This window comes from Strongylocentrotus purpuratus, unplaced genomic scaffold, assembly GCF_000002235.5.
Source record: "Strongylocentrotus purpuratus isolate Spur 01 unplaced genomic scaffold, Spur_5.0 spur5_contig_842, whole genome shotgun sequence".
Classification (NCBI taxonomy): Eukaryota; Metazoa; Echinodermata; class Echinoidea; order Camarodonta; family Strongylocentrotidae; genus Strongylocentrotus; species Strongylocentrotus purpuratus.
This window is the reverse complement of record NW_022145549.1, coordinates 129,093-149,055: the sequence shown is the minus strand read 5'-3', so window position 1 is coordinate 149,055 and position 19,963 is coordinate 129,093. Positions and strand designations below refer to the sequence as shown.

Here is a 19,963-nt window from a genome sequence, read left to right as displayed (position 1 = left end):
GTGCTATGAGGGGTGGCCCTCTACTGGCTAACATCGTCCAGGCTGTAGGGTGAATCACAACATTAGTCAGCTGTGAGATGTGTTTTCATTTGGGAAGACTACTGATTGCAGAGAGTTGAGGGCAGATACAGCAGAATGAACATCTTCACATCTAGGGCACTTCCATGTAGGTCTTTGGGTAGAATCGGGAATGCCACAGCAATTGGAATGCCACCATTCCCCACACATACTACATTGTGCCATCTTCATCTTCGATTCATGTGTAATAGCATTCCATGGCATCCTACACAGGCAGAACACATCCACGCTGACCATCCTCTTGGCTGTACGTTCAACTGTTTGACTGGTCTTTGGGAAAGGTTTGAGACAATGCTTCTTGAAGCACTGATACAGATGACGTCTCATGGAGGTGATGTCATAACATACCAATCCTGGATCTTCAGAATGGAGGACACTTGCGGCAAAGGCTAATGCAAAGAGACCACAATCAGTTGTATTCTTGGAAAGCTGAACTGGTTGGATTTCCACTGAGATTTGGGTGTCCTGTGAACATACAATACATGCAATCTGCTTGCGTATGATGTCTGGAATCGTTCCTGCACCCATACTATCATAGTACTTCACCATCCCAGGATCACAGGAAATAGACGTCACAAAAACCCAGTGGTCCTTCCCATCATGCATCAGCTGTCCAAACTCCCCCTGGGCTGCTGAGAAGAGAAGGTGCTGACCTAGTGTCACTTCTTCAAAGCCATGCAGAAGAGGGAACATGTCAAGAATTAATGCCTGTGCTTCCCTGATAATCCGGCTACTCACAGTCTGGTTTGAACCTAGTTCATCACAGATAACCTCGGTGATCTCAGCTCTCTTTGCAGTGGAACAAACCCTGCAGCTTCTTTCCTTGCATGAACAACTCCTCTTGGTTGTATCAGGGAGTATCTTCACAGGTTCTTTGTTGCCTTCAGATCTATCTGAAGGTTCTCCCGTCTGTGGCTTTGGCGTCATAGTATCTGTACAGGAGGTGAATCTATCTAAAGGTTCTCCCGTCTGTGGCTTTGGCGTCATAGTATCTGTACAGGAGGTGCATCTATCTGAAGGTTCTCTCATCTGTGGCTTTGGCGTCATAGTATCTGTACAGGAGGTGCATCTATCCGAAGGTTCTCTCCTTTGTGGCCTTGGTGTCATAGTATCTGTACAGGACTGTCTGGATGGGATCCCAACCCTTTTCTGTTTCGCTCTCTGTACATTCCGGAGAGCACCCTCGAGTTGCTGATGCAGAGCATCTAAGATGGATGAATCTTGAATGCTAAAGGTCTCTTCGGTCAGCTGATCAAGTAGTCTCCTGCATTGAATAGCTTGGTTTGTATCACCGCTAGTCTGATTAGATTGAGGTGAATCTATCATCTGTCTCCTGCATTGAATAGCTTGGTTTATATCATTGCTAGTCTGATTAGATTGAGGTGAATCTATCATCTGTCTTCCGTATTGAATCCTTTGGTGTGTATCACCTCTGGTCTGACTTGATGGAAGTGAATCTATTTTCTGTCTTGATGTTTCTGGTGATTGCCTGAAACAGATGAATAAAAACAGGTAAGTTTTAGAAGTAGCCCCATGTACATTAACAATCTACAACGATAATAATAAACCAACCTGGGTCCAATAACTAACATAGAGCTTTATACCAATTGAATATACAACTGATTTTTGCGATTGACTGCACATGGTGATCGTAGCGATCAATCGCGAAAAAAATTATTATAAAATCAAGTCAACAAACAAGTTATCCCCAGGAAAGGAGGTTACTACTACTTTTTGTGTTCATCTGCTCTGCATTCATTTTGCTTTTCGGCTCTTGCACTTTTCATTTATTTTGACCACGTAATACCTGAGGAACGTTGTACAGTCAAACCTGCTTTAATGACTACCTGTCTACAACGACCACCTGTCTATATGAAGGCCACATTTTTTGTTTCCGATGAAAATGGTTTCTCATTGAATCATTTACTAATGGAACCTGTCTACAAAGACCACCTGTCTACAAAGGCCACTTTTTGTGTTTCCCTTGGGTGGTCGCTATAGACAGGTTTGACTGTACATACCTGGAAAGTGCTAGATGTGCTTGATGTCCTAGATCTTGCTCAGCAAACTCAATATTAATTGGTGTCTCCTGAGGCTCCTGATGCTGATCTTTGTCGCTATGTATCTCTGATCTACTTCCAGACCCATCGGTAGCTCCATGCAGATCACCCATGATTCTTAGGGCTATACGTTCCGAGTCTGGTCGGTGAAGTACACTGTCCTCTGCGACATCCTGAACATACAAACAGTATAGAAGTCATTCAAAAGTCCATGTACAACAGCTGACACATGCATGTGTCAATATCATTCATGCATTCCATCTATCTCTCAAAAGAAACCAAACCTTCAATACCGGTTCATCAAGCACAATATAAAACCACGTACATTTGTTTAATATAAAATTTGCAACCTTCATCTCCGATCTACTTTATTATTTTTTTCACTTTGGTACCAGAAATAATCGGCCCAAGTACATTTCGAGGGTTCAGTGACACAGAGACACAACTCCATACGTTGCCAAAATGAGCATTTAATATCAATATGCTCAGAAAATGTGGGCTTTCCAGGAAATACAAAGACTAAACTCCACCCAACACCCCATTGAAGTCAATGACTAGTGAAACATAGACTTAACTCCTTAAGGCCCAAGCGCTCAGTGACACGTAAACCACTTTTTCCTAAAATGGCCAAAAAGGAGTTGCGTCTTTGCGTCACTGACCCCTCGATTTGCAGTCCTATTTTCATGCTTGCAACTATTTTGAAAAGCATGTCATACAGAATCACTGGCCCATTTCACTGAGCCACAGGAACATTGCCATGAATACATGTACCTAATCATGACACCCTTCTGTAATTAGCAAAACAAAATACATAACAAGTATCTGAACAAGCCATTAGTAAACTGTACATGTTCACTTACAAAGTTGATTTGATGCCCATTATGGTCACTGGCCTCTGGAAATTTGATGTAGATACGTCTCTCCCCTTTCACCTCTGACCCCATAGAAAGGCTTTTCCTAAGCTTTTCTGACATGACTTTCCTCCTCCAAACTGTATTGATATCAACCTAAACACAAATTATCAAAATAGTACATTCAACTATTAAACATATTGTCTAATTATTTTGATAAATTAAATTTATGTTCCAGATATCACTTGCAATTTTTTTCTTCCTTTAATTTCTTTCCACTTTTTATTTAGATACTTTCTGAACAAAATCTACTCCTATAACAGCGCCATGTACCCCCATTAAAAATATATTAAGAGTTGAAAATAGTCAAAAAACATATATTCTGTACTGTTTTTTCACTATTTTAATAAATAAATAAATAATATGGTTATTTATATAGCGCCGGTATCCGTCAGGTTCTAACGCTCATGGCGCTTTACACATATTACCCTGGTCGTAGCCGAGCTGCCAAAGTAACTGGGGCTAGTTTGATACTTTTTTAGTTTGACTAGGGTGTGCATATATGTAAATATATTGAACTTTCTTCTAACCGCTGGGGCAGGTTTACAAGCTCACCAAGATGGAGATAGAGAAAGAGAGAATACAATCAGGTTATCTCAGCTTTTTTCATATTCAGAGGTGTCGTGGACGAGTGGATATGTCATCGGACTGTGGATCAAAAGGTTCGCGGTTCAAGTCCAACCGCGGCACTAATGTCCTCCCTTTGGCAGGACATTGATCTACATTTGCCATACTCCACCCAGGTGTTAAATGGGTACCCAGTAGGATGCGAAAGCTAATGTGCTTAGATTAGCAAGTGTGCACTTGTAAAAATGACGCCTGGCTGGAATGCTACCCAGGGAGTGGATAATGTTGCATACATTGTGTGCAGGTAAGCCTAAATCCAATGACCGGGGTAATAATATGATTGCAGGACCCTCAGGGAGAACAGTATGAATACTGATGAGGCTACCCTGGGTAAACAAGACATATTATTATTATTATTATTATTATTAAATATCGTACTTGTACTGTATGTACATGTAACTTTTTAGGCATATACTGTACAAAAGAGTCAAACCTGTGAGTGGCCAACACTCTATAAAGGTCACCCACATGTACATGACTTGTACCTATAGTGGCCATGGATTTTGTTTCCCTAGGGTTTCCTCAATAGACAAGTAAGACTCAGAAATTTCTAAATGAAGTAAGGTATTAATTTACCTCAATGACAATGTATAATATAGACTCTTCCTAAGCATAGCTTGCTGCTTTGAGGGTATATTGGACAACATAATGTTTTAGTTTTCCTTCTTTTCTTTTTTTGTACTCACTGCATAATTTGGAAATTTCAGGATATCTCTGAGAGCGATTTGAGCCGGACAGTCAACCTTCTTGCCTGTCACCTGTTTCCGCTTGCCGTGATGATCTTCACTCACAAACTACACAGCAGAAATGATAAACAATGTGCTCTTTTTGTTTAAAGGGACTTTGTCTCAGATTCTGAAACAAAATTCTGGATTTAGCTCATGCTGCAATCATAATTATAAACCTGAAGGTCAGAAAAAAATCCCATGGGTGGTATTCTCTTAAGTTAAGCCGGGACTAAGTCCAGACTAAACAAGAATTTTCGTTCGCACTTCTATGGAATGCTAGGTTTCATCTTCCTCCTTCAATATTCATGACAAAGATAATCTACCAAGGACTTTGTTGAAATTTAGTGTATACTCATATTATCTTTTTCTTCCTATTTCAGTGCAAAATTAATTTTTTTGGACACTTTTCATTGAAGGATTAAAATAATCTGTTCAGGGTAAATTAGTTCACAACAGGCACTCCATAAAAGTGTGAACTATCTATTAAAGCACGCCCTTACTTAGTACGCGCTACCGGAATACCACCCCATGACTTTTACAAGCCAATCACATGTTTGATTATCAAGATATTTATGATTGGAATTTCCAATTTCAAAAACCGTTTTCCTTACGTTTGTTTATAACACCACAGTCTATTGGGGAAAATGAGTATAACCAGTCACTCAAAGATTTTTACTTTTTTGAAGCACTTCATGATCATTTTGATTTGTGTAGGGCTTCAAAATAATCAAGACACTGATAACATGAGGGCCATGCATCTCAGATTTGTAAAACTGGAAACATTGTTAAACAATGTCTTCAATTATTTTTTTGGTTTTCTTTGTCTATTTATTTGGTACAACTTTTTAGTTTGTTTCTTCTAGGGTTCTACTATGATCAATATATATATATATATTTTTTTTTCTTTTTCTGGGGGATCCACAAACTACAAGCACTGCTTTTTAGTGGACCCCCCCCCCCCCCACCCCATTTCCTCAGAAATTAAGAATTTCTTGTAATAATATTATTATGTGCAAAGTTAATTTGTATAGTTTCCTGAAAAAATGAATTATGTATCAAAAAAATGTAATATCTTTGTTTACCTTTCTGTTGGAAATGAAAAAAATATGAATATGAAAATATGAAAATACATATTTGTGACTGACCTGTGAGAGAGAACGCTTCTTCCTAGCAATGTGACGATCCTTGCCGTACTGACAATCTAACATCTTGATACCAATCACTATGTACGGCACATAGTCAAATACAAGGTGACCTTGACGCAACCTTGAGCTATCTTCCCAGCATACTTTGTGATGATCAGTTTCAATATCTGAAAGAACAAGGCATATGTATGTTTCACAAAATATTTCTTTGTACAATGTAACTTCACAACAACTTTAATACATGAACACCTACAATTGTACTTGTAGATGAGAAGTCTCGAGTTGAATCATTTATCAAAATATACATCTATATATTATTCAAAAACAATTTAAAACAAGACAAATGCGTCTGGGTCTCCGATATGCCTCAGCCAAACTCAGTTAAATATCATGAGGGAAAAAAAAAGTTAAAAAGTACATGCCATATGATCTTTATGACCTTTGATCTTTGACCTGACAATCCCAAAATCTGGTCACTAATCTCCCTATTGTGATGCATACTAGTCACAGTTATTTATATGGTGATAAGGTTTAAAAAACCTTGAAATTCATCTCTTGATCAGATACGAAATCGTAAATCGCCACAAACAAACCACCAGTTTTGCCATACTGTATACAGTAATTTATCAAATCCCAAGGGCTCTAGTATAAAACTACACATCATTGTTCACACTGTATCAAGCAACGCCTATTAAATAATAAGATCTGACCGTTATGAGTCCATGACACAAGAGAGAATGACATTTCAAAATCTTACCTTGTTTTCCATAGTCTTTGCTTTGCCTGTACGTAGAAAACTTGATGCCCACCGTTTGTTGGTAATGTCTGCGAACTCTCTCCGCACTCTCTATATTACTCACATAGCCAAACGTAGGAGACAACTCTACATCAAATCCATCTGACACTGAAATGGTACAGAAATATCAAAGAAAAAAGTTGGTTCCCTTTCATGTTTGCAAATAATTAAGATGAAGCCCTCTTCAATTGATATTTGCAGGTCGAGTCAACCAGGGAAAAAATTAATATTTATTTTTCGGGGGCTTCTTTTCAAGCTTGTCTACATGAAAATAACATTCTCAAATTTGTTTTGCATTGAACTCTATGCAAATTCATGGGGGCTCTTTTCTGATTTTCAGGGGCTCTTTTGGGCATTTTGGGGGCTAATTTGCCCCGAGCCCCGTGTATTTTTTTCACTGGAGTCAACCTTCCGCTTGTCACCAATCAACCAAACTTGTTGTATTATACAGAGTTTTCTCCCCCTCCCCAAAATACAAAAAAATGAAGATAATAATATAATATTTGGGGGCAAATTGCCAAATTCTTGGGAAATGAGAACCAACCTTTTTTTTATCAATTTCTGTCCAGATTTAACATGAAATATGTTTTTAATGGTCCAGTATTCCACTTACATGTACAGTATTGCTTGAAATAAATTAGACACATTACCACCAAGTCACATCAACGTCTATGGGATAATGCATGCATTCACGCGTGACACAGTGTGAGACTGTCAACTTTATTCCAAGCAATACTGTACATACCTACATATACATGTATTATACTCTTTCTTTGTGTACTTGCCGGATCCAGTCCCGGAAAAACTTGCATACATGTAGAAGTGGGCTCTCATGTGCAATTTGGCACCATTTGGGTGTTTACCCAATAACAGGTGTTATATACCTCACTAAAGAAATCCAGCCATCTGATTGGTCGAAATTGGAGTCGTGATTTTAGCCATTTCCGTAAAGAAATGAAAAATGCCAAAACCCATTAATAGTCCAAGAGTGAGATCCTCAAAATTCTGGTTACTGGGAAAATATAATATTTTGCTGCGATATATGTTCTTTGAGCGAGCGCGGACACCATACAGTGCTTTTTGTCTGCGATTCCCAACTGATCGAAAATTTCAGTCATTTCTCTGGCGTTGACAGAGATGCCAACCCTATACATGTAGGATGGCTGTCAGTAACATTTACCATATTTGTCCGTAAGAAATGGGGGTCTTTCCGGAACGCAAGACATCGCAGTATAATTTTCGCGCAAAACGTACACAAACACCCAATCACTCTTACTGCATTTCGAACCTACCATTTTTAAGTCCAAAATAAAGATGTGCCTAAAAACGTTTTTAAAAATCTGTTTCCAGTCAAAGGATCTCCTCCTCAGGTACTCGTTCTTTTGAGTGAATCCATGATAATATTCAGGAAGAAAACACCTTGTTCAAGCGTCGAATGGCAAATTCGAATCCACAGTGAAATGGCGGAACTCGTAAACTACACACGCACACGTACACTCACCAGTACCACAGCACACCAGCCCAGGCCGCTAGGCCCGGCGATCATGAACAACAACACACCGTATACTGCACTTGCAATGCGCCCGCTGAATCACCGAAGTCTTCGCTACTATACTTTGAATGGGTATTGCGGGTGCTGAGCGCATGATCATGTACCACCATGCTCCCCCAAAACACACATAGCATACTAGTATCAAAACAGTAATAACGGCGGCCGTGTTGTTTCGGAATTAAACAAGATGGCGGCGGACGGACCATATGCGCGAAAGTGCCTATCCAGTATAGTCAAATTAAGTGAACTTATGAGTAAATGCGTGCGAATGCAGCGCTGTGTACGGAAGCTACAGTACATGTATGTGATAAGGCGGCATTCGCTATAATGTACTTTTATTTATCGTTTCCCCGTAACCTTTTGATTGTTTACAGTAACGCCGTAACAAGGGCACTAAAACCGTAACAAATACGGCAAAACCGTAACGGTTGGCATCTCTGCGGTGATAAACAGACAGTTTCTCAGATTTTCTGTGATGTTTAACCAATCTTTACTCGATAGAAGGATATCGGTAAGGTAAGAATTCTTGGTAGATTTTTGTTTGATTTTGGCATATAAAAGGGATATCGACTGCTTTAAAAGGATCGTTTAACAATGTCAAATCTGAGATGCACGGCCCTACGTGTTATTCGTAATCAGTGTGTGTGAAATGGTGATATATTGAAGCCCTAAAAAAATTGCGATTCAAAATGATCAAGAAGTGCCTCAAAAAATGTAAAAGCTTTGAGTGACCTGTTTTACCATACAGTAAATCTCTGTGTATAAGGCGCACTTTTTTTCCGTCGGCAAAAATAAAAAGTGTGCCTTAAAGTTATACACAGGAACAGGATATTTTGAGTCTCGGAGTCTTTGCGTCTCGCTCCAGGTGCTCGGCCGTGTCAAAGCGCGGTGCGACGTCCCGGTCATCGTCGACGTCGTCGATGGGTCCGCACGTCCTACTTATCCGTCACGATTTCATGCTTTAGCATGAAGTAAAAATGGCCGAGCGGTATAGGTGCCAGTTTCGTTCGATTCACCGGCAGCTTTTGCACCTTTTGCACGCACAGGTTCGATCCCGCCTCCGTCACAATTTTTTTTCTTTCCTGTGTTTGTATGATATATTTTAGATATTGTAATCTTTACCATTCTTTTAATTCTAATTAAAATGTAATATTTAAAATTTAATTTGAATGAGAATACATTTAGTCTTTATTTGATATTTATTAGCAAGTCTTTATTTGATATTTATTAGCTTATTTCATGATGAAATCAATTAGATCTACATCTAGGCCTATAAATAAAATCAGCGCAACAGATGTCTTCCCATCCACGTCCAAACTTAAAGACCCATTTCCATCATTATTGCCGGGATTTTTATATAGTTTTCGTGAATGGAGGTATGAAATCAAAGCTTATTTTGTGATTATTCTGGCACGCAACTGAGTTTTGATTATCATTTATTAAAGGAAATTTTTCACAAGAAAATCAGAGAAAAACATTGTTCAGTTTCAAGAGCTCTGCCGTACGCATACAGTGTGTAGAGCAGTGCACTCTACATGTAGCTGCGCTGGCTGCTTGACTGAGTGAGTGAGCTATGCAGAGTCGAAGAGACTATGAAGGGCCAAACATGCCGATATTCGTACAACTATATGCTTTATTATGTCTATCCATCCATGCGGCTATTTATGTCTATCCATTCATTGAAGTAGGCCTACATGTGAACACAACAGCGTGCATGCCGAAGTGCCATAAGATCGTTGGGGGGGGGGGGGGGGGGGGGGGGGGGGGTGGGGGGGAAAGAAAAAAATCTGCATCTTACATGTTACATGCATGTGAAACATTTTTCAAAGTGTGGGGGGGGGGGTCAGGTAGATCAAAGCAAGTTGAGTGTAGGCGTGGGGTCCACGGGTTGTGGGGGGGGATCAGGTGTTTTGAAGCGAGTTGAGTGTAGGCGTGGGGTCCACGGGTTGTGGGGGACGGGGGGGGGGGGGGGGATCAGTGGATCAAAGCGAGTTGAGTGTAGGCTTCGGGTCCACGGGGGTAGAGTTGCGTACCAACTACGCCGAGCGTACGCAAGATGGACGCAAACAATTACATGTAAACATGTTCAAATTTTTTGTAGCAGCGCCCCATGGATATGTGGCTGAGATAAACGCAAAATGGCTGCCACAGCAAAGAGCGCCTGTTTAACGGGCGCAAACAGCTAGTTGTACTAAATATTGTCAGAAGGTACATGGACAATAATCTACCATGTCTACTGTGATTAAATCATTGTTTTTCAGAAAAATACTCCAAAAATAGCAAGAAAATTGACACGAAACAGGTAAAAAACATAACAACTTTTAACTCATGATCTTTATTTGGACATTTAATGAATATTTACTTCATTTTGGGTATGTTTTAGTAGACCTCTATCTAGGTATCTCCACGCCGGAGTTACAGGTCATATTTTGGATACCGTACTGAACAAGCGCCCTGGATTGATATCTGCAAATTATGACACGATCACATGCAGTGGATTTTGAATGAATGAAGGAAGGTGGGCATTATTTATATACGTCTTAAATTAGAGTCTGTGAAGACAGGTAATTAGATCTAGGCCTAGATCTAAAGTAGGGACTTTTCGATTTGCACGTTCACTAGTGGACTGCGACGTATGCGGTCACTTTTGAAGCAGTGCGCATGCGCATCGACGAGCTCATCGTTCGTATCAGAATTCTCGAACGCGTTTGCCCTTGTTTTGCCGTCGTTCGCAAACTGTGACGATACATGTTCGTAAGCAATCTTTTGTAGGCACGAAACATCACATTGAAGTAACAAAATGGACCCAATTGACCTGATTCTAGAACCGGAGAGTGGTGGAAGCATGAATTCTCTTAAATTAACACATTTTCGTGTCTGTAATTTCCCTTAAATCAAAATTGTTGCAGAATAATTCATAAAATGAACACATTTTATTTGTGTATCGCCAATTTGTTGCAGCATAATTTTCGAGATCAGTCCCATGCACCGAATTCGGTGCGTTGAATCTTTAGCTTTTCGAACGAAATTCGCGCTCACTATCTGGATCTGGATCTGGATGTGTACGATGCAGGGCCCTACTGGGCATAAGCCCTTCGGTTGAGAGAGAGGGCGCGGGGGTATTTAGAAGGCTCTGTCAATGGCCTTCCTGAATGTGCTGGTTGATGTGGAGTTTATGGTGTTTAAGCAGAATAATTCATAAAATGAACACATTTTATTTATGCAACTCTAATCTGTTGCAGCATAATTTTTGAGAACAGTGCCATGCACCGAATTTGGTGTTATATCTTAAGCTATTCGATAGAGTTTCGCGCTCACTAATGACTAGACTAAGCATGCTAAGCGAGAGTCGTAGTTGTGTAAAATCGTAAAGCCTAAAGTAGGGAGGCCAATGCCCGGGCGTAAGGCTTCTACACTTACGATTTGTGCGCTCGTCGCCCACTTCAAAAAATTAGCAAAGGGAAAAAAATGATGTAAAAATAAAAATTGAAGAAAATAAGAAAAGAAAATACAATTATACATTTCACAACATACCTATAATCACGGATCTGTAACAGTCTTTCACCATTTGTTGACAATCTTGCAGATTTTGACGTTTTTTAATTCAATAATTGTGGTTGCAGACGACCTTGACGCACTCGCACCACCGACTAAGAAAATCCTAGAGGGCGTAGAGGTTTGCTCACTAAAAACCTTCTCATTGGCAGAAGGTAGACCCTAAAAATATGGGATCCGTTTTGAGTAAAGAACTTTTGATAGAGATCAACATTTCAGATGTTCACAATTGCCACTTCTAACAACTAGAAAATATGAAGAAAAAGATTATATCTTTTTAAATACAGATTTTTACAAACTGAACATTCGAAAGTAGATAGAGTACGATGTTTCTGTCAATCGTGCGTTGGTTTGAGCCCTATAGCTACATCCATCTCAAAATGAGAAGGAAAACAGTGAACAGTGACGTCATTGTTCGCGCCAAAAATAAAGGGTATTGCGACATAATCTGAGCTCCGGTCAGATCGTGCGCAAAGCGTAGTCTTATTTATAGACCCTAGTACCTTATTCTCACAGCACTAGATACAAGTGTCGTGCAGTAATGTATGAGAAGTGTTAAAAAAGATATTTCAGTAAAAAAAAAAAGTCTACGTGAGCAGTCTATACTCCAATTGAGAATTGAAATGAAAGCCATGATTTGAAGGTGTGTGTTGTATGATAGTATGTTACGTATAGCGAAAGGGAGAGAGAGAGAGAGAGAGTGTGAGAGAAATATTAGTACACGTACGTTGCATGCATGGATGTGCGCGATTGTGTTCGCTGCAAGATGGATGTTAATTGGACCTCGTAACTTCTCGATCGTTGATAATAAGGAATACTCATGAGGAAATCAAATTATTGGAATGCACATCTAAGGTAAATATCAATGAATTATATATATTTCTATTCTTCATTTTTGAACCATCGTCTTCGGCTCGTAGTAGTAGAAGATGTAATAATAATAATAATAATAATAATCCGGTTTTTTATATAGCGCTCAATACACCGATCCAACGATGTACCTAAGCGCTTTACAGATATATTATTACCCCAGTCATCGGATTCAGGCTTACCCGCACACAATGTGTGCACATTTTCCACTCCCTGGGGAGCATTCCAGCCAGTCGCCATTTTACAGGCGCACACTTGCTCGTTCGCACATTGATGGCTGGACTTCAGCCTGCATCGGGGCTTGCCTGTGTCGGTGGTGGGATCAACTAAGAAGAAGAAGGTGTGTACGTGTGCGACCGATTCAAGGCTAGCCGCTGTTGAGTGATTGCACTTTCGCGCGAAGTTTTAAACTTCATCATGAACTTTGTCCCTCGGGCCTGTCTAATTATGAACGTAACTTTGCGACATGAAATATAATTGTTTCAAGGCTCTTACGTACGGAAAGGCGTAGAAGGAACCTCATAGGAACTAGAGTAGCGGCTCCGGTGTGCGGCCGTCCAGTGCGAATTGCCGATTTTATTTTTTATGCAGTTACTCACAGAATGCTTCAATACCGTCAATGGAGAGTTCATATATTTAGTTATTGAATAGAAGGCACAAATAACGTAACTGACCCACAGCGTGGTCAGTACTGTCCACTTTAGAAGACGTAAAAGTTGCCCGGTGGGCGGCCGTGCGTAACCCGGTTTGCGGCACGCGTACGTCACAAAGCTTTATGCGCTACGTCACGATCAAAGCATATACCAAATTACTACGGGTAACCCAAATTCTCATGTTTATCTGTTGCTACGGTAAATTTTTCAAGTTTTAAACAATTTCACCTTTTTACTGAATGGATCATCCCATACGGGGGTACGTACTACTAGAAACTATTGGGTCACAGCGGGTACACACATCAGCACACATACCATCATACACGATCCCGCATGTTATGTGTGTATTAACACCCCCCGCCGCAAACCAGAAAATCACGTAATTTCGTGCCGGTTTGCGGCCACCCCATGCAACTGGCCATGCGGTGGCACAATCAAAATATCTGCGATAGGAGACAGACCACAGCCATCATACTTCCACAAAAACATCAAATTTCACCTCCAATCGGACAAATATCGGACAAATAGAGCTACAATATTGATCTAGTCATGCCTCGATCTCTTAACTTACAAGTAAGCACCTGCTGGAATTTTCATCGCCGACTGGTGCCGTAGATTTCCGACATCGCTGACGGATACTCCGTACCGACAGGAGCATCTGCTACGGACGTTTTCGGCAGCGCAGAACTTACCGGGGAATCCATGGTAGACTCCTAGGTTTCAATGATTATTATCGAGTCATTTTTATTTTATTTTGAAAAGTGATACCCCTGGCCGCAAACCGGGCTATGCCGCAAACCGGAGACTCTACTCTAGCTGGATATCTCCTATTTGATGGAACTTCTGGAGTCGGCAGATGGGTGGATTTTCTTAGTGAAAGTAAATGCTTTCTTTTAATCTTAGTTTTAGTATAAACAAATTAGTAATTAAAAGTTAGATTTGGGCATTGGCCTCCCTACCTAAAGCCTTAAGGTAACGAACAACAGTCAGCGTGCCTCGTTAACCCTGCTTAAAAATGACCGCATACGTCGCAGTCCACTTATGAACGTGCAAATCTAGTATAAAGTACTCGTTCGTTAGTGCGTTTGCACGCACTTGTAATGAACACACGTGTAGATCTACTGCATATATAGAAACGCTCTTGAAGAGCGTCACAAAGCGAACCATCGCGCCGCCGTACACATGGTACAGCTGTACAATACTAGTCTAGACCTGTACACTATATCGGTGTAGACCTCTATCAATCAGTGCAGTGTATCATGTGCAGCTAGTACTTGGTGCTATTTTATTTCACGATGATCAATGCTCATTAATCTACGGTACCTCTGTTGTGTTGTATAGCTTCCAGATAAGTTTCCATGGCTCCTGGTTCATTATGATCGGGAGAAGTCATCTCTAACGTTAATGTTAAACTTAAAGCGCCTGTTTTCTCGTACCTGTTTTCTCGAGAACCTACACATATTGTGACCTCAAGCCAAGTCGTTTAAAATTAAATATTAAACGATGATCATGATCGATGTAAATGTACAATGTTATTTATTTGTGAACGTTTAATTTGAAAGGTTTATGATATTATGAAACTTTTGGACATTTTTTTGTAGGATTTTTCAGTAAATATAAGATGAAATTGTCAGATTTTAATGTTTAGACATGCAGGGAAAAGTAGAAGACAAGCTTTCGAACATTTCATTTTTGTCATGTGTTTTTCCATCAAATTTGTTAGTTATCACGCGCATGCGCCCATTTTTTTTATTTTACAGAAAAAAGACTCAAATGTCAAATTTTTATTGCAAATTTTGCAATTGTGCCGAATTTTAAGATAAAAAGAAAACAAAGGAATGTCAGATTCAGATTGCAGGGTTGACCTAAATTATTTTACAAAGAAGACTGCATATAATGTGTCAAAATTATGTGATTATAGGGCCTATACGAAAATCCAATTGAATCCCCATTGAATCCCAATGCAATTGGCAATTTAATGGAGTATATGGAAAGTGAAACAATATGGGTATACCCATTGACAGGCGCGGATCCATGGATCCGGAAATTTGAAAATTGAGCAGCAAGGTCATATATTAGAAGCACCATAGCAGCTAGTACAATTGTTGACATTCCATCGGGGGGGGGGGCTATAGCCTCTTGCCCGTAAAAGTAATTTTCTGGTTTCACAACTCGGCTAGTGAGCGAAGCGAGCGAGCAACAATTTGAGCATATATTGTGAAAGTGTTATTTATTACCAAAATAAACGAGAAAAGATATCAAAAACTCATATTCGGGCAGCTCGCTGCCACCCCCCCCCCCCCCCCCCCCCCCCCCTTACGCGCGAAGCGCGGAAGCTAATTTGACCTTTCTTTTATAATTAGAGAGAGAAGACGATTTTTTTTGTACCATTCTCGACTCGTATTCCTTGTCTGAATTCAGTTTTCCCCCTCCCGCGCGAAGCACGGAAGCTTTGACGTTTCATTAAATTATTAGAGAAAGGATTTGTTGTATCATTCTCGACTCGTATTCCTTTTTTGCATTCAGTATTTCCCCCTCCCGCGCAAAGCGCTGAAGCTTTGACCTTTTATAGTTTAAATTGAAATTATTAGAGAAAGATGATTCGTTGTACCGTTCTAGACTCTTAATCCTTGTCTGAATTCAGTTTCCCTCTCCCGCGCGAAGCGCGGAAGCTTTGACGTTTCATTAAATTATTAGAGAAAGAAGACGATTCGTTGTAACATTCTCGACTCTTAATCCTTGTTTAAATGCAGTATTCTCTCCCCCCCCCCCCTCCCGCGCGAAGCGTGGAAGCTAATTTAACCTTTCATTAATTATTAGAGAAAGAAGACTATTCGTTGTACCGTTCTAGACTCTTAATCCTTGTTTGAATTCAGTTTTTGCCCTCCCGTGCGAAACGCGGAAGCTTTGACGTTTCATTAAATTTTTAAAAGAAAGAAAACGATTCGTTGTAACATTCTCGACTCTTAATCCTTGTTTAAATGCAGTTCCCTCCCCCCCCCCCCCTCTCCCGCGCGAAGCGTCCGTGAAAGCTTTAACATTTTATTAAATTATTATAGAGAAAGAAGACTATTCATTGTACCGTTCTAGACTCTTAATCCTTGTCTGAATTCAGTTTCCCTCTCCCGCGCGAAGCGCCGAAGCTTTGACGTTTCATTAAATTATTAGAGAAAGAAGACGATTTGTTGTACCATTCTCAACTCGTATTCCTTGTCTGAATTCAGTTTTCCCCCTCCCGCGCAAAGCGCGGAAGCTTTGACGTTTCATTAAATTATTAGAGTAAGAAGACTATTCGTTGTACCGTTCTAGACTCTTAAGCCTTGTTTGAATTCAGTTTTTGCCCTCCCGCGCGAAACGCTAAAGCTTTGACGTTTCATTAAATTATTAAAGAAAGAAAACGATTCGTTGTAACATTCTCGACTCTTAATCCTTGTTTAAATGCAGTTCCCTCCCCCCCCCCCCCCCTCTCCCGCGCGAAGCGTGAAAGCTTTGACCTTTCATTAATTATTAGATAAAGAAGATGATTCGTTGTTTCATTCTCGACTCTTAATCCTTGTCTGAATTGAGCCCCCCCCCCTCCCGCGCAAAGCGCGGAAGCTTTGACGTTTCATTAAATTTTAAAGGTGAAATTCAAAGAAAATCACAAATATGTCAACTAATGTATGATTAGAAACTGGTAAGCTTACAGATGGCCATCGTACATGTTTGAGGTCAGCTATATATCGGGTGATTTATAAAAATAAAAATACAACCAACTCCATAGCAGCTGGGATATACGAGAGATTCGCCAGAAAAATAACGATGTTTTAATGACGTCACAACAGGGACCAATACTGCCCAAGCAGACGACATCCCATAAAGAATGAACATAATTGCAAAGCTATTATTTGTCAAATTATAATGAGTTTAGTGTATATAAATGTAATGCAGTGGCGGATCCAGGGGGGGGGCCGAAACGGCCGCGGCCCCCCCCCCCCCTATTGGCGGCGCAAAAAAAGGAAGAAAAAAGAAGGAAGAAAAGAAGAGAGAAAAGAAAGGAGAAGAGGAGAAGAAAAAAAGGAGAAGAAAAAAAGGAGAAGAGAAAAGAAAGGAGAAGGGAAAAGAAAAGGGAAGAGAAAAGAGAAAAGAAAAGAAAAAGAAGAAAGCCCAAGTCCCTTCCCCCCCCCCCCCCCCCTCCCTCCCACTCCGGGGTCGGAGGGACCGAATTTGTGTTCCCAGAATTTCCGATAAAGAGTTACTTTTCACGCAACAGAGTCCGGCCCGTAATACACAAAAATCCGGCCTGTACTGACTTACACCGGATATAGAGGGGTGCTTTCAAAGAGAGGGTACATACATGCGCGTACTCTATACTGATTGGGGGGGGGGGGGGGGGGGGAGAGAAAAGTCAGTGAGAAAGGGGAATTAGACAAGGGAATGGCGCTAAGTGACAGTAACGACGAATAAGGGAAAACTGTAATATGGAGGTTTGGGGTCATTCCAGAAGGCTTGGCAAACGTTATTGAATAGAGGGGGCCCGGCCGGCCGCATAAAATCTCGAGCCGAGGATTCAAAGTTAAACGTAAATAACAGCCCCTGCGCTACAAAGGTCATCACTCTTTAGTGACAAATTTGAAAAGGGCACAATTATTTTGGATGTCTAGAAGCTATATACTCAACAGTCAAATTTTAAATTAACGGTAGGGCCGCTTCATAACTCTTATTTTGCCCTTCATTTGGATTCAGCTCATACCAACTCGCCTGTGCTTGTATTTGAACTCATGTTGGTAGTAATCATGGACAGGGGCGGCAATCCTGGGCCCGATAGGGAGACACGTCCCCCAGGAAATTTAGAAATATAGCTAGAAAGAAATATAACGGAATTTTCTAGAATGCATAATTTCAACATTGCAAAATCTCGCTTGGTCGCTACGCCCCGGCCGTCGCCCGATAACACAAAACTATGCATAATAAAATATTATGACGCTCCCGGCCGTGATTTATCAATGGTTGGTGTAATATATCTTTTTTTCCCATTCATTTCTACTAACCTAATCAGTAGCGGATCCAAGGGGGGCGCGGGGGGCCTGGGTCCCCCCCCCCCCTTTGAGAAAAAAAAATCATGTAAAATCACCTTTTTTGGGGGGTTGGGCCCCCCCCTGGCGCCCAAGGGGGGGTGCAAATTGAAAAATTTTCGAGGACCAAAAAAAAAAGTGCTCCCTACTGTGCGGGATGGGGGGGGGGGGGAGGAACTCAATTCAGAAAGGGATTAATTTAGAGTCGAAAATGGAACAACGAATTATCTTTCTCTAATAATTTCATTAAACTATGAAAGGCCAAAGTTTCTGTGCTTCGCGCGGGAGGGGGGGGGCTGAATTCAGTCAAGTTTAAGAGTCGAGAATGGTACAACAAATCTTCTTCTTTCTCTAATAATTAATGAAACGTCAAAGCTTCCGCGCTTCGCGCGGGAGGGGGAAAACTGAATTCAAACAAGGATTAAGAGACGAGAATGGTACAACGATTCGTCTTCTTCCTCTAATAATGTAACGAACTGTCAAAGCTTACGCGCTACGCGCGGGCGGAGAAAAACTGAATTCAGACAAGAATTAAGAGTCGAGAATAGTACAAAGAATCATGTCCTTTCCCTTATAATTAAATGAAACGTCAAAGCTTCCGCGCTTCGCGCGGGAGGGGGGGGGGGGCGAGGAACTCAATTCAGAGAAGGATTAATTAAGAGTCGAAAATGGAACGAATCATCTTTCTCTAATAATTTCATTAAACTATGAAAGGCCAAAGTTTCCGTGCTTCGCGCGGGAGGTGGGGGGGCTGAATGCAAACAAGGATTAAGAGTCGAGAATGGTACAACAAATCGTCTTCTTTCTCTAACAATTAAAGAAAGATCAAAGCTTCCGCGCTTCGCGCGGGCGGGAGGAAACTGAATTCAAACAAGGATTAAGAGTCGAGAATGGTACAACAAATCGTCTTCTTTCTCTAACAATTAAAGAAAGATCAAAGCTTCCGCGCTTCGCGCGTAATTGGGGGGGGGGGAGGGACGGTGAGCTGCCCGAATATGAATTTTTGAGTTTCTCGTTTATTTTGGTGATAAATAACACTTTCAAAAAATACATATTATGCTCAAATTGTTGCTCGCTCCCTTCGCTCACTATTTCGAAGTGTGAAACCAGAAAATTACTTTTCGGGCAAGAGGCTATAGCCCCCCCCCCCCCCCGATGAAAATGTCAAATATTGTTTCTTGGTTAGTAATCATCTATTGCTAAAACATGAATGTAATTGTAAAATGATCAGACAAATTAAATAATCTATTGGTTAATAATTGCCAAAGGAAAATAGAAATCACAAAAATGATGTGCATGTTTGTCTTAATTTGCTTAACAAATCATGATGTCACACGTGTAAAGTAATAATGAATAAGAATGAGATGCATAGATCTGTTGGTTTCTATTAATTGCTTTCTATTGGTCCAATTGGTTTCTATTTAACATTGGTCCCATTGGTTTCAATTGGTTTCAATTGGCCCTATTAGACTTTAATAGGATTTCAATCGGTTTCAAGTGGACCAATTGAAATCCAACTTCAGGCCCGGGGTCCCATTAAAGTCTAATTAATGGGGCCTAGGCCAAAGGGGCCAATGCAGGTCCAATTGGTCCAATAGGCCATCTGGACCAATTGAAACCATCTGAAGTCCTATTAAAGTCCCATTGAAACCTGTTAAAACCTATTGAGACCAATTGAAACCAATTGGAACCAATTGAAACCAATTAAAAATTCAATTGGTGTTTAATTGGTTTCAATTGGATTTTCGTCTTGGGAATTAACATTAATTATTGTTTATTATTTTCTGAACATTATTTCGAGTCATGTGACCTATATTGATGTTTTTCGATTTTGGATTTAAGACAGATCCTCGATACATGAATTCTTAAGATATGTTTTTTGTTTCCCCATTACATTCGACCATAAACACTGTTTGTATAATAATGACTCATCT

The 19,963-nt window shown here is 40.5% G+C and overlaps 1 protein-coding gene across 3 annotated transcripts; it reads right to left on the bottom strand.

Annotated features, from left to right (window-relative positions):
• Positions 1 to 43: 43 nt before the first annotated feature.
• Positions 44 to 14,544, bottom strand: LOC115925466. 3 transcript variants are annotated; one of them, XM_030989366.1, is made up of 7 exons: positions 14,299 to 14,542; positions 6,307 to 6,453; positions 5,550 to 5,716; positions 4,363 to 4,470; positions 2,999 to 3,145; positions 2,100 to 2,311; positions 44 to 1,567 (listed from the first exon to the last, which is right to left on the bottom strand). In XM_030989366.1, the coding sequence occupies exons 1-7, from the start codon at positions 14,366 to 14,368 to the stop codon at positions 67 to 69; spliced, it is 2,352 nt and encodes a 783-aa protein (XP_030845226.1). In that variant the 5' UTR covers positions 14,369 to 14,542; the 3' UTR covers positions 44 to 66. The 3 variants fall into 3 exon arrangements, with proteins under 3 accessions (XP_030845226.1, XP_030845230.1, XP_030845236.1); XM_030989370.1 differs by lacking the exon at positions 4,363 to 4,470 and having other exon boundaries at positions 14,299 to 14,544; XM_030989376.1 differs by lacking the exon at positions 6,307 to 6,453 and having other exon boundaries at positions 14,299 to 14,543.
• Between the last annotated feature and the right edge of the window lie 5,419 nt (positions 14,545 to 19,963).